Genomic DNA, 14,411 nt, shown 5'->3' with positions numbered 1-14,411 from the left:
TAAGACGTGTAAGAAGGTTTGAACAATTGAGATTAAGAATTTGTCATTTTAAGATTGAGATTTCTTATGTGGACTCTTTTTTTGTGGTTTGTCACTTGACTACCCGTTATAAAATGGCCGAGTTGATTATTAATTTTGTAAAGAATTATCCCCATCATGGAAATCGTCGTCCTTAAGGGAAAAATATTAATCAAAAATCGGTATAGTTTTATTTAGATATTGAAACTTTGAGCTACTAATTTTGTTAAGTTTCGTTCATAGTTTTCAGTATTATAATTTTGAAATTATATAAGTTCACGAAAAATCAACTCTTAGATTGTCACTATGAAGACATTACATACAAGTGCTCACTAATTAAAGAGTTCTGAAAATGGATTCCTACATCATTCGTCAAGAGCATTTATATGATAGTATGAGTTGGGTTGGCACTTAACCAAGTTTAGGTTGGCCACTCAAAATAAATAATCATATCTTAATCCATATGAAGTTAGTAGTTGAGCTTCACATATATTTCCCTCAAGACTAATACTCTAGTAGTAAACTAGTAATAAGGGATGATCTCATATAACTTGAATAAAATCCCCCATGTACCCACCAAGCAATATAGAATATGTACATTTATTATTGGAGCCTACTCGTTAATAATGTCTTTCATCGATGAGTAATTAGTGCTTATTAGATGACGACTATCTTTTTTCAAGTTGTTACAGGGTTTCTTCGAAAATTAGGATCGTAAGACTCATCGCTAAAATTTTATCAAAATTTATAGATGATATCCTCACTTCCCTTTAACCTATGGGGCAAAGAAAAAGGCAATACACAAAGATATGCACAATAGTTTTTGTTGGAGATGTTTGTTATTGTGGACAACTTGCATCACAAATTATTTTTCCAAACTAGATTCAACTGCTAATAAAAAAGAGTGATATTCAATATAAAATCAAAGTTTCATTAACTAGAATTCCAAACATACATCAACTCACTATCACGCATAGAAGCGGATAAGGGACGCAACTTGAAAAGTAAAGAAAAATAGACATGCTCTAGGGCATTCCAACGACAATTAAAAATAGACAAGGACAATTAAAAAAAGACATTTTCTATACAAAAGCTTTTCTAATTCACATACTCAAATTCTCATCTAGTTGGGTGGGTTGTGGTATTTCATGTAAATACTCAACTTAACTGTGGGTATATTTGTCATTCAAATCCTACCACCATAGGAAAATCAAATTCCTCCTCATTTTCTTCATGTTCAGGAATGAGAGGAGTTCTACAAAGAGGGCAAGTGATATTCCAATAATCCAACCATTTCTCCAAACACACCTTATGAAAATAATGACCACAAACTAACTGGTTTATTTCTGAATCGGGTTCATACTGAGTCAAACAGACAGTACAATCTTCATGTTCGGATCGGTTGTTCTTGTTAATCACTGAACTGAATCGGATAGCTGGAATTCTTCTCCTGAGTTCTTCTACAAAAGTATCTGATGGATTTAGGTGAATATCATTGGAATTATCAAGGGGTGTTTGGTTTGGTTCAGAAGATGTTGATGATGGAAAATGAATTCCCATGATTTGGAATAAGAAACAGAGGATGGATTTCAAAATCGAGATTGATTGAACTGTGTTTACCATTATAATAGAGAAAATTCCTTCAGATGGAGATGGTAAGCTTGAAAGACCCATTTCTTTAATCAAACTAGAAAAAAATTGAAGATCTTGTTACCCTTTTTGATGAATTGAAGATCCAAAACTGAAATCAGAGAAATTAAAAGCAAATTAGTTCTGGGTTGAATCAAACAGTAAAAACTTGGTTAGTAAACTATTCAAGATCTGAGATTATATAATATACATACATATATATTAGATTGAAAGAAGGGAAAGAACTATTGAGTGAGAGAGAGAGAGAGAGAGAGACTTACTTCATAAAATCATTCAGTGGTTCCAGTTTAGAGTGAGAGAATTAATAGAGAGAAGAAGAATAAGGTTTTCAGGTATGGATTGGACAGTCCATGTTGATCTTTCTTCCTCCAATCATGTTTGAATATTTATAGCCCAGACAGGAAGTTAACCACCCAATGTGATAAGTGACCTTACCTCCCTCAATCTATTTAACTATGGTTAGGTGGTGTGTTATTGTGTGAATAAGACTTGTAACATATGATTGGTCGGATTGGAATACACCTAAAATCAACTCAAATCAACTATTTACCCATGATAAATGCTAGAGAACAAAAAAAAAAAACCAGCTGAACTCTAAGATAGAAATTTTACGCGAATTGTCATGATTCGTGTTTTCGATGATTCTGATCCACTAAACAACGAATCACGACAAGTCACTTAGAATCTCTGTCCAGTCCGCATAATTTTTCTTATTCACTAACATCACTTGGTAGATTACGAGACCGGGTGAAACAAAAACTAACATTATGAAATCTGATTCCAATCACTTAAGACTTTGAGTTTGATTCCATATGCAACTTTGACAAAAAAAACAAACACTACTTTGTTTTGGGCTTACTGTTCTCATATATTTAGGATGTTTTGAAATGCTGCAAGTTCAGCTGGAACATAATGTGGTTTTATTATAATTTCAAGTTAAAATTATCAGTTCTTATCGTAATTTCAAATTAAAATTATCTCTTTCGAAAAAAAAAAGTTAAAATTGTTTGATTTGTCAAAAAAAAATCACCTTTACTTTTTTTTTTTGTTGAAAAAAAAAAAAAAAAATCACCTTTATTGATAACAAAAACAAATGTCTCATCAATGACGTGGCTATATACAGATTTGACTTATTACCACTTTAGAGGAATATTCACTCTATAGCTAGTCTCTAGTTGTTATATTGAGCTTATATATTATATCGAAGGAAATGATACCTTTACATAGTCAAATGATACGATGAGAATGACATGGTAATTAAGCCCTAAAATTTAGGCTTGAGTATTTCATCTAACAAAGACTCCAAGATATCTCGCTTTTCTGAAATCCAGTACCAAAATAGACTTTTGTTACATAACTAGACTAGTGAAGGATTGTCCATCTCAAAAAAATTGCCAACAAATATTGTGACCTTTGAATTGTGACCTTTGAATTATTAGTAGTACTTTCAACAAAAAAAAAAAAAAAAAAAAAAAAAAAAGAATTATTAGTAGTAATAGATAATTTTCATAAATGTTAATAGATAATCCAAAAATGTTTTATAAGAATAATATTGAAGACAAATATTTGAGAAAACACATGACATCAATAAATTTGAGTTACTTTGCAACCCAACTACCATAAAGAATAGGCTGGAAAATATATATTTAAATGGATTGCATTATAGAGGTGCAATTTTAGACCTTCCATAGCTAATATATTATGATCTTCTTCACATGTATCTACTCCCAATTTCAAGACAAAATATACTTTGTATTTTTTGGGAGGCATTACAAGAACACTAGTACTATATTAGATATATATATATATATATATATATATATATGGATTGCTTATTAATTATTAAAGATGAGAGAGTTAAGCGTACAAGCACATAAAATGCTATCAATACATATATCTCGAGACAAGGACCATTGTCTGCATTAATTGACGATACAAACACATAAAATGCTATCAATATATATCTCCAGACAAAGACTATTGTCTGCATTAATTGATGATACAGACGCACCACTAACAACTGATTTGCATTATAGATTTAAGAAGTGTTTTAAAGCGAAGAAATTGTCTTAAACCCATCAATATTAATTTTTAACACTATTCACTACATATAGAATGATTGAATTTTTTATGGCAAAAACTGTTGAGATTGAGTGAAATCAAACCAAAATTAAAGATTAAACACATGGAGTGGCCTTACCCTTACAAAATTAACTTTGAAGCATCTAGACCACCTTCAATTTCTGGGTGTCTATAATGGTTGTGTTTTTCTCATGTACGAAAACAATAACATGCCAACTAATTAAAAGTTAAATAATTTCAACAAAAAAAAAGAAAGAACTAAAAACAAGAGAGGAAAAGCAACACAAGCTAATATATACTACTAATCTTTCTATGATATTCCTTTCTTATTTTTTATTATTCTTGAGAAATGAACTACAAGAGTTATTATTAAATTATATTGATACATTACCAAGAGAAATATAAAATACATCAAGATCCATGAATTGAATAAATACTAAAACGACCTGATTTGAGTCCTAGAGGCCATATGCATGTCTTTAAAGGTTATCTTAGGAGATCAAAAGGTCATCTAATATACATCTACTTTATCCATATCCCAATTTAATAAACTTTGGATTTATATTTTTATGAAATCGAACATGTGATCTTCTGATTGCGGAGTGAGTGTCCTGCCACTATACCAAAAAATAGTAGTCAGTGTCTTCTTTTTATTAAACGTGATGGTGGATCAGTTCGTGTAGATAATTCTTATAAAAGAATTTATTGGGACTGAGTAATGTAATTTTACCAACTTCTAAAATTTGGACAATATTCCTAAATGGGATACAAATGGCACATGGTCTACACAATTAAAAATGTTGGAAAAGGGAGTAAGATATTATAAACATGGCTGAGGTAGTCAATGTTAGAAGATTCAAAGGTTTATTATTATTAGGGCTAATTCCATTTTGACTCCCTAAAGATGACCAACTCGTCAAAATGGCCCCCCTAAAGATGATCAGCTTCAAACTAGCCCTTTAGATTACTTTTCCGTCTAATTACCGTCAGACATTAGATTTTTTTTTATCTGTTACCAATTTTACCCTTCTGACATTATTCTCCATATTTATAGACTCAAGATCATTAATCACCATGTTATATCCTTCATTAACAAATTCTTATTTTCTCTCAACAATTAATTTTTTTTCTATCTAATTAATTTTATCTCATCCTCCATTATCTTAACATCTTTTTTATTCCCCCTTCATCACCATCATCATCTTTAACATCTCTTTGTATCTTCTTCATTGTCATCGTCATCACCAGCACTACCATCATCATCATTCTTTAATATTTAGTGTGTTCTAAGTCGATTAATATTTACTAACCACTTTGTTTGGATATATTTTCATCTTTATTATTAAGTATGATTGCTATGACTTTTTTTATTCTCCATACTTTCTCTTTCTAGATTTGGTGTTTTTGAAATACTCATTTATTGATGTTTGTCGATATTAATGGAGTGGTTGATTTTGAAAAAAGTTTAGTAGCTTGATTCTTTTGTTCAAGTCAAAGAAAAAGATGATGGATCTGCTCCAAATAGATATGGCCTTGATCAAACTAGGGAACTTGTTAGGGATGATGATTTATTAACTCCAATATGCATTTTGAACTAGGAAATTCTTCATCACACAAAATATAAATGAATGTATCCTGATAATCTACTAAAACAACATATTTTTACTTTTATTTAACATCTGATCAATCTTAAACCTGTAAGAGTGGTGATCATGAGAGAATAAAATTAAAAAAAAAAAAGTGATTTCGAAAAAAATCTAAAAAAAAAATGTTGAAGGTGATGATGATAGAGATGAAGATATAGATACAGAGATGTTGATAGAGAGTGAAGAAGAACTAATTGAAAAATTAAAAAAGTTATTGTTAAGTGAAAGATGAAATTTAATGTTCTTGGAACCATAAATATAGGACAAATCAATGTCAGCGGGGTAGATTTGGTAATGACAAAAAGAGAAGCCAATATTGGACGGTAAAGTAGACGAAAAAGTGATTTAGGTGGCTGGCTGTATTGAAAGTTGGTGTAGGGGGCTATTTTGGCAAGTTGGTCATCTTTAGGGGGGCCAAATAGAATTAACCCTTATTGTTATTATTATTATTATTATTATTATTGTTATTATTATTATTATTATTATTATTATTATTATTATTATTATTATTATTATTGTTATTATTATTATTATTATTATTATTATTGTTATTATTATATATTTTACACTTTGCACCCTCATTCATACCTTTTTTCATTTCGTATTAAATTGGTTCTACAAGTTAATTGATAGAATTGGGGAGGAAAGATGTAACAACTTAATTTGATAAATATATGTAAATTCAGAGTCCATGTAAAGATGAAAAACGACATATGTTGTATTTAATGTATTAATGCAGATCTATGGAAAACAAAAGATATCTTCGTATCATATCACTATCAAAAAACTAAAAAAAAAAGTTTTAAACAATGTTACCCAAAGTCTTTATAGTGACGGAGGCTCTCATTATCCACCACTTATTTTATTCTTACAAATATTTATTTCAGCATTATATATGTTAATTAATTCATATAATTTTCAAATCATAATATAGGTACCAAAAGACTAGAAGATTAGCAAAAAAAAAAGAAACAAATTTACGAAGAATAAAATGACCGTCCACAAGTAATACAAAATTGAATAAATAAAAACTCCACAAAATCTATTATACAAAACAGATCAATGTGACTAGGACAAAATAAATGTCCTAGAAGCTGACTAGACTGCCACATACAAATATGACTAGGACAAAACCTAACATTAATGACCTTGTATAGACTAAATATGGATCCTTTACAGAATCAAACGTTCCAAATTCTTCCCATCTGTCTTCCTCGCCGGATCAACTCCTATTCGCGCCCCATGAATCTGAAACACCAAAATCCTCCCCTCTCATGCACGCTTCAGTTAATCTGCAATCACCAATTCTCTACAATATCTCTCCCTCTTCTACCTCAACGTCTATCCTTCCTCTCTCAAATTCTCAGCCCTCCTTTTTTCACCTCTTCCTGCTCCACTCTCAAATCTCAATTTCTTTGTAAGTATTTCAGGTTTTAATTCTATTATAATCTCACCTCTTCTCTTAGTGTCTCATATTATCACATCTTTGTCTCCTTGCTTCATTGAAATTATTATTGTTTTCTGGAATTTTGAATTACCGAGTATTGGACGATATTGACTCAATACTTTCATCCTCAAGTAATCTAGATATTTTTCTATTTATCACCGAACCTGTTTGGCGAAAAGACTCAATCAATCGAACTGACCGTTACAATCTTCCTCGATCTTCAACTTTAATATCTGGGGTTTAGTCTGTTCATGGCGTAAAAAGCCTTAAAGAAAACCTTTTTGTTCATTTAAAAGGAGAAAAGAAGAACTTGACATCTTAAGAAATATATATGATATTACTCATAAGTACTATGATATATTTTGTTCCTGTTATATCAATGGCCGATGAGATTATTTGTTCTTCTGTGAATTCATTGATGGTGTAACAGGACAACTACCTGAGCAAAACATCGATCTATTCAATCAAATTTTATTTCGTATAAATATAACAATAGACAACAATCATTTTACGTTCTCATCTGGTATGACCTTCTTTTCATTAACTTTCATCATATGCTTATTATTGATTCCTCTCCTGGATCTAGGTCCTCCATTACAACAGCAGTAGATGAATTATGTTCATCATCAGATGCAGAAAACAACAGAAAACACCAAAACTACTGGGACAATAAGAAGAATCACTTGTAGGAGGGACCCTTTTAGTTCGGCATCTGCAAGAAGCAATACCTCATGAGACCATCTCTTGACTCTTTTCTCACTGAGGTGCTTCCTCTATCCATCCTTGCCCCAGTGGAAGGTACTGCTCTCTTCCCACTTACAACCTCATAATTCAAACTGGCCTATTGTTGTTTCAATAAATTTTTGTGTATTGATTAGATCGTTCTTTTAAGCCGTTCTATGGAGTGAATCATGTTCAAATATATCTATTTTTTTACATGGGAGTGTTCGGTTTTGCTTCTAACAGATATTGACGTTGTCATTTTGAATACTCATGTCCTAACTATTGTAGTACAAAAAGATAAGAAAATATAATGCCTACTTTTGATCCTACAAGATCCATGAACTATAAATTGGTGATTTTTCACACATGGCTGCAATTTATATGTTTTGTGGTTGATTTAATTAGGTGGGACTTTGTATTCACTATTCATTCGCTTGATCAATATTTCTTCCTATATGCAGGCCTAGGAACTGCGCATTTGTGGATTTCAAAGACGGAAACTTGGCTTATGAAGCACTAACACAACTTAACAAGTACATATATGTTTTGTTCCTATTACCATTAACTTGTGTATGATTGACCTCTACTTTTAGGGAAAGACAACTTTAGTTTCTATGTGTTTTATAACTTTGCAGGGAAATAATTCTCCCCCCTAACTTACCAACTTCAAATTAAGCTAAACAGTCAAATTTTATTCAACAACTAAGCCAACATCAACAGATAATAGGAATCAACAAAACGAAGCACAAGGTGTGAAGGACTGGAGTTGCCTATCGACATCGCTGACCAAAGATGGCACCTTTACTGGAAACCTAAGTAAAGGAGTTACTATGGGGTCTCTTCCTGTAGTTGAACCTATAGCTGCAAGACTTGGCATGAAACGCCCATTTCCTCCTCATCTTGAGTATGTTACTTCCCTTTCCTCTGCATTATTTGTTAGTAAGTTTTCTTTGTAAAATTGTAACATGCATCCTCATTTCTTGATTCAATCAACTAATAGGCAAATTTGTTATTTGGTTTGTCATTCAAGTTTCATGTTCTCCTCATTAACATTCTTCCTATTTCATAGCTGCATATATCCACCTCCTAATGGGAACATACTAATGAACATCGTGAATGACCTAATTGAAGTTCCTCGGTTTTATACACAGATTGAATCACTGATCTTCGTTACTGACACACTAACATTACTTCTCTTTTTTATTTTTTTATTTTCACCTCTTTAGTTGTTTTCATTTAGAGAATTGTAGGTTATCATGATGCCTTGAAATGATGTGAAACATTTGATGCAGGTATTACATGTGATGAATAAAATGACAATTCCGACCCCATTTCGTATGACATTGTCTACCCCACCTCTACCATCTTCAGACCTTGCACCACCGCCACCTCCCCTTCGTGCAGCTAAAAAAATCTGATTTGCCTGGCCTATTTAGTGACGAGTCACAAAGGTCCCTCCCTTGTTAGTTTTTTTAATTTTGATTTGCGGGTTACTCTCTGCGTGGTTAGTTTATTTTTGACAATGAAGTAAATTTTAATTTGGTTGGATTAGATTGACTAAATATTCTTAAAATTTGAAGTATCTTATTTGTTATTTATATTCTCCTTTCGTGATCAAATGATTATTTTTGTTATAGGCTTCCCTAACTTAAATTTTTGTTTAAATTATTGTTGCTGAGCTATTTAAGCAGTTGCTTTACATGAAATTGACAGACACTAATATATGAATCGGTAATTTCGCTCTTTGGAAAATAACGTAGTAATTCCATCTACGGAAAATAAGTAAAGATTAGTGACTTCATTTTCGACACTTCCAAAAACTCAATAACTTCCTTACTACATATATTAACAATTGGTCCATGTAAGCCAAATCGTGATCAATTCATCTTAGTTCTCTTTGAGCGAGTAAATGACTCTTTAGGTAAGGGAGTTACGAATAACGTCTTCAGGTGGTTTGATCTCTATGTCATGATATAATCTAACACAATGGTTTGCCTTGTTAAATTCGAAATTATCCTTTATCTGTCGTCGAGTTATTTCTAATAGACCACAATGCATGCTCTTCAACAAGTAATGTCTGCTCTAATTTTTTGGAATAGGAATGGATGATTCTGCTGATAATCTATTTTTGTTATCCGTAAGTGAAAACTGTATTAATCAATTTACACGATTATTACGCAAATAAAATTTTATATTGGTTTTCGTTATCATTTTACATTGGTCAAAGTAACGTTTTGTTCTTATTTAGGCTATTATTTGGTTCAATAGATCTTTTTTAGATTGTATTTTGTAAGTTTACTTCTCCGCTTTGCGTAAAGGGCATCCTCAGCCCGTATGGAGCAGCCAGGGGCTTACTATACCTTCATGAACAATGTGATCCTAAGATAATCCAAAGAGATGTGAAGGCTGCAAATATATTGCTTGATGACTATTGCGAAGCTGTTGTGGGAGATTTTGGGTTGGCAAAGCTTTTAGATCACCAAGATTCTCATGTCACTACTGCAGTTAGGGGCACTGTGGGTCATATAGCTCCTGAATATCTTTCGACAGGACAGTCCTCTGAGAAGACTGATGTTTTTGGATTTGAGATTCTTCTTCTTGAATTGATCACAGGACAGAGAGCCTTAGAATTCGGTAAGGCAGCGAACCAGAAAGGAGTCATGCTTGACTGGTAAGTAGTATCGAACATATTTCATTTACGATTTTATTTATGTCTTGTTCATAACTCATAAGTTCGGGCAAGGACTCTCATAACTTCTTGTAACAGAAATGATATCCTTGGTCTAACTTCAAAACTTATGGTTATAGCCTATAGGTGAAGAAAAGAAGCTAGACTTGCTTGTGGACAATGACTTAAAAGCTAACTATGATTGGATTGAGCTCGAAGAAACGGTTCAAGTAGCTTTGTTATGTACCCAATACCTTCCAGGCCAAAGGCCCAAGATGTCTGAAGTTGTTCGGATGCTCGAAGGAGACGGACTTGATGAGAGATGGGAAGCTTCTCAAAGATCTGAATCGACTCGAGGAAGATCTGCCCACGAGTTTTCATCTTCAGAGCGGTACTCGGATCTCACTGATGACTCCTCTTTACTGGCCCAAGCAATGGAACTCTCTGCCCAAGGTAAGACGATTCTCATGAAGAATTCGGCATTCACCGATAGAAATAAGTAGAAAAATGATTGTTCGAAGAATTTATGGTATATTGGAAGTTTTTGTTGTATAGTTAGTACCATATGAGAGCTCAAAATAGTTGTTATATGTGTGGTTATATTTCTAGGACAATAATATTTTAATTTTCTCAAATATTTTCCCTTATTAACGGTTATAATGTTGTATTTCTTTGGTTCAATTTGAATACCCAATGTTGAAAATCTCATTTGAGATGATTATCGTAGGATCATCGGTTATTATAGTTTAGACATGCAGTTATGTGATTAGCCACTAAATTCCATACAAGAATAATATATCAAGAATTATTAGTTAGAAGTATTTGTTTATGTGTTCTTGCAACCGTTTCTTATATAGTTATGTTCCAAAACACTGAACTATTATTTAGTAGTGATGAGTCAAATAATCTTTAGCTTTGACAGAATTTAGAAGTCAACAGATTTAGTTGAGAAAAAATTGTTGACTTGAATTCGAATCATTAGAGTGGCGAGTCGAATTTTTAGCATATAATGAAATTTTCTCGCCCAAAAATTTTTAATACTAAAAATTTCTTTCTTACCTCAAAGGTGGCGGCCAAGAATTGCACCTCGCTTTAAAATTCCCCTAATTTAAAACTGTTTAGCGGAATTGAGAAATTACTTGTAAAGTCATTAACCAGTCTTATTTTTCTTAGTTTTATTCCTTTTTTTCTCCATATTTGTTTTTTTTACAATTGATTTTTGTTCAATATACACGTATGCACAACTTCATATAATGTGGTAGACAGAACACTGAGCACTACTGACATTGTCCTTAAACTGCCTGTAGTATGAGACATTGGCTCTGGTCACAGGCTTCCCAACAAGGTATGTTGCATTTTGTCCAAATTTGTTGTTTCGGTGGCGCAATCACCATACTTCCATGTTTGCTGGTAAGGTATGTTTGAAGTTCTTCTAAATCTATTGTTTTCTTGAGGCAATCAATCTACTCTTAGACTTGCTGGTATGTACAATTATTAGAATTTTGAAGTGGTTTTATTTTCATCGGTTTGACGTTCGGTTATTTGTTTGTTTCGTATAGGCTTTACTTATACATGTTAAAGATGTTATTTTAAAATTTTCTATTAGATTTCTTTATATGATTTTTATGTCATTTTAAAATTTTATTTATTTGTTTGTTACTTTTTTATTTTTGTTTTGACTGCTTTGTGTAAATGTATGTATTAAATAGTTCTAATTTATTAAAAGAAAATTGTTTAAGGTTGGTATAAGGCCCACGACTTCGTTGACTGTGGTTGCTAACTATCTTTGCTAATAGGACTTGCAACGTTCATATTTTCGGCCAGTTAAGTTTCTCATTTTTGTTTTCCTTTTCATGTTCTCTAAAAATATTTTACATCATTTTTTTATCATCATTGAACCTTAATTAGTTTAGGTAATAATGGATATCATAGTGAAGTCTTGTGCAATGAACTATTTATTTCACGCAATTCGTGACATTATGGAGATGATCTTCTAAAAACATACTACTTGCAGACAGATACATAATTCTATGTAGAAAAAGTTTGAGGCAACACAAGAGTAAACGACAACATTTACAAGCCCTTCGATAACTTATGCACACGAAACAAGAAGAGTATGCCGATAATTATTTCTCAAAACCATACAATAGTAAACAAGACATGATTCCAGAGTGAAAAAATTAAATAAGGATCAAATTTCTTATATGAATAACTCTTAATTTCTCTTATGTTGAATGCTTTATTGAAGAGTCAAAATACCTAGATGAACTATTAGTTGATGAGTTGAATTTCATTGTTGTTCAAGAACAGATAATGATAGAAGACTCAGTTGAAGAACAAATTTTGAAGGCTTCTAACTCACGGTGAAATTCTCTAGAAGAGGACTAAGAGGTTGTGGTAAAAGTAGTACTAATTAACTCGTAACAACCTGGAATATCATATTTGATTTTCATGTATAACATCATATGAATTAAAAAAACGTAAAAGATTTGGCTATGTCTACTATGGTTAACTCTCTACAATAATATTATATTTTCCGCATTGCATAAAGGGCATTCTCCCGCCCGTAGGACAAGGATATATGATTAGGATATGAATTAAATTCTTTTTATTTTCTTAATAATTATTAACCCCCATCTTTACCTCTACCTCTTCCATTATTAATTTCTTTGTAATTATTTCTCATTTTAATATGGACTTACTCCTTCCACATTTTCTCATTTTAATATGCACTTACTCCTTTCACATTATATTATATTTTTATTTTAATTACTCCTTCCACATCAATATGATTAGGATAAAATAAATAATCCTAGATGATTAGGATAACCCCATATACATATTATATAAAATACTTAAATTTTTATTATATAATAATAGAGATAAGAGTATAATTCAAATTGGGTTTAATTTATTTGGGTTGGATAGCTCCTTGTTTGGCTCACATACACTGGATCACACTACTTCAGTTTCGGTTAAGTTGGTTAATGGCTGGACCACTTCTCATCCACCCTCGACTCAGACTAATCTAACTCCCTTGAGTTCGTTATAGTTTGTTAGAGAGAGTTAGAGAGAGAAATCGTTTCTGTTTAAAGTTTGTTAGAGAATTAGGTAGTTAGTTGTAATCTCTCTTTAAATACTCTTGTACAAAATCATTTCAAAGTTAATGAGAATCAAATCAACTATGGTATCAGAGCTATTGCGCTCATTCTCTGAAAATCCCCTTCTCACTTTCTCTCTCTAGATCTTCATCTTCTTCTTCGTCTTCTTCACCTGGTTCTTCATCAATTACTTCTTCTTCTTCATCATCTGTCTTCTATCTTCTAATTCAACCATGGAAAATCCTAAAATCACATCCTTGTCTATCAATTCAATGGGAAATGTAATCCCAATCAAACTTCAAAGTGATAACTATCTGGCTTGGAAATCACTTTTCCTTCCTATACTTAAGAAATACAAAGTACTCGATCTCATAGATGGAACTCGTCCTCAACCTACTCAATTTCTGAATCCTGAATCCAAAGAAATCAATCCTGAATACCTTGAATGGTTAGAAGAAGATCAAACTTTACTAATATGGATAAATTCAACTTTATCAGATTCAGTGATTCCTTATGTGGTAGGAAATACATCTTCTCAAGAGCTTTGGAAGAATCTTGAGGATTCTTTTGCTTCGGCCTCCACTTCTCATATCTTTCAGCTTCAAGAAAATCTTCGTGATTTGAAGAAAGATTCAGAGAAAATGCCTGAATTTCTCACCAAAGTAAAGAAGATATCAGATTCTCTTGCTGCTGCTGGGAGTCCAGCTTCTAATGCTGAGTTAGTCGTAAGTATTTTGAGAGCTCTTCCGTCTGAATATGATTCCTTTTCAGCTGCTATTAGGTTAAGAAAACCTCCTGTTTCTGTATCTGAATTACAAAATCTGCTAATAAGTGAAGAAATCACTATCTTTGAGAAACAAAAAAGGTCTATGCTTAATGTGAATCAAGTCTTATTCACTAATCCTCAAGTTCGACCAAATCAACCAAGGTTCAGTGCTGGTAACCCTTATAATTCATACCCTTTTCAAGGCAAGAGCTCTAATAATAATACTTCTCAAGCAAAGAATTTCTCTCAGCAAGCTTCAAGAACCAGTAATGGTGACAGGCCTATATGTCAAATTTGTCACAAAGTAGGG

General features: G+C 32.1%; 1 protein-coding gene and 1 long non-coding RNA gene across 2 annotated transcripts; one reads left to right on the top strand and one right to left on the bottom strand.

The window, feature by feature from the left end:
* Positions 1-928: 928 nt before the first annotated feature.
* LOC147560550 (uncharacterized) lies at positions 929-2,091 on the bottom strand. The gene is made up of 2 exons (XR_015234823.1): positions 1,929-2,091; positions 929-1,759 (listed from the first exon to the last, which is right to left on the bottom strand). It is a non-coding gene; the product is annotated as an uncharacterized LOC147560550 (long non-coding RNA).
* Positions 2,092-9,591: 7,500 nt separating this feature from the next.
* On the top strand, positions 9,592-10,362 carry LOC147560549 (protein CLAVATA3 INSENSITIVE RECEPTOR KINASE 5-like). Its single transcript, XM_086658049.1, has 2 exons — positions 9,592-9,703; positions 9,885-10,362. Exons 1-2 carry the CDS (start codon positions 9,668-9,670, stop codon positions 10,239-10,241), a joined length of 393 nt encoding a protein of 130 aa, XP_086514175.1. The 5' UTR covers positions 9,592-9,667; the 3' UTR covers positions 10,242-10,362.
* Positions 10,363-14,411: the final 4,049 nt, after the last annotated feature.

This window comes from Eschscholzia californica, unplaced genomic scaffold (genome assembly GCF_041429995.1).
Source record: "Eschscholzia californica isolate CP2 unplaced genomic scaffold, dmEscCali1.0.p SCAF_2, whole genome shotgun sequence".
Classification (NCBI taxonomy): domain Eukaryota; kingdom Viridiplantae; phylum Streptophyta; class Magnoliopsida; order Ranunculales; family Papaveraceae; genus Eschscholzia; species Eschscholzia californica.
This window is presented reverse-complemented; position numbering and strand designations above follow the sequence as displayed.

Bases quoted from the DNA above. Each gene is read 5' to 3' on its own strand.
- LOC147560549 (XM_086658049.1), top strand. From the start codon at position 9,668: ATGGATGATTCTGCTGATAATCTATTTTTGTTATCC. The intron at 9,704-9,884 runs GTAAGTGAAAAC...CTTTGCGTAAAG, and splicing joins ATAATCTATTTTTGTTATCC to GGCATCCTCAGCCCGTATGG.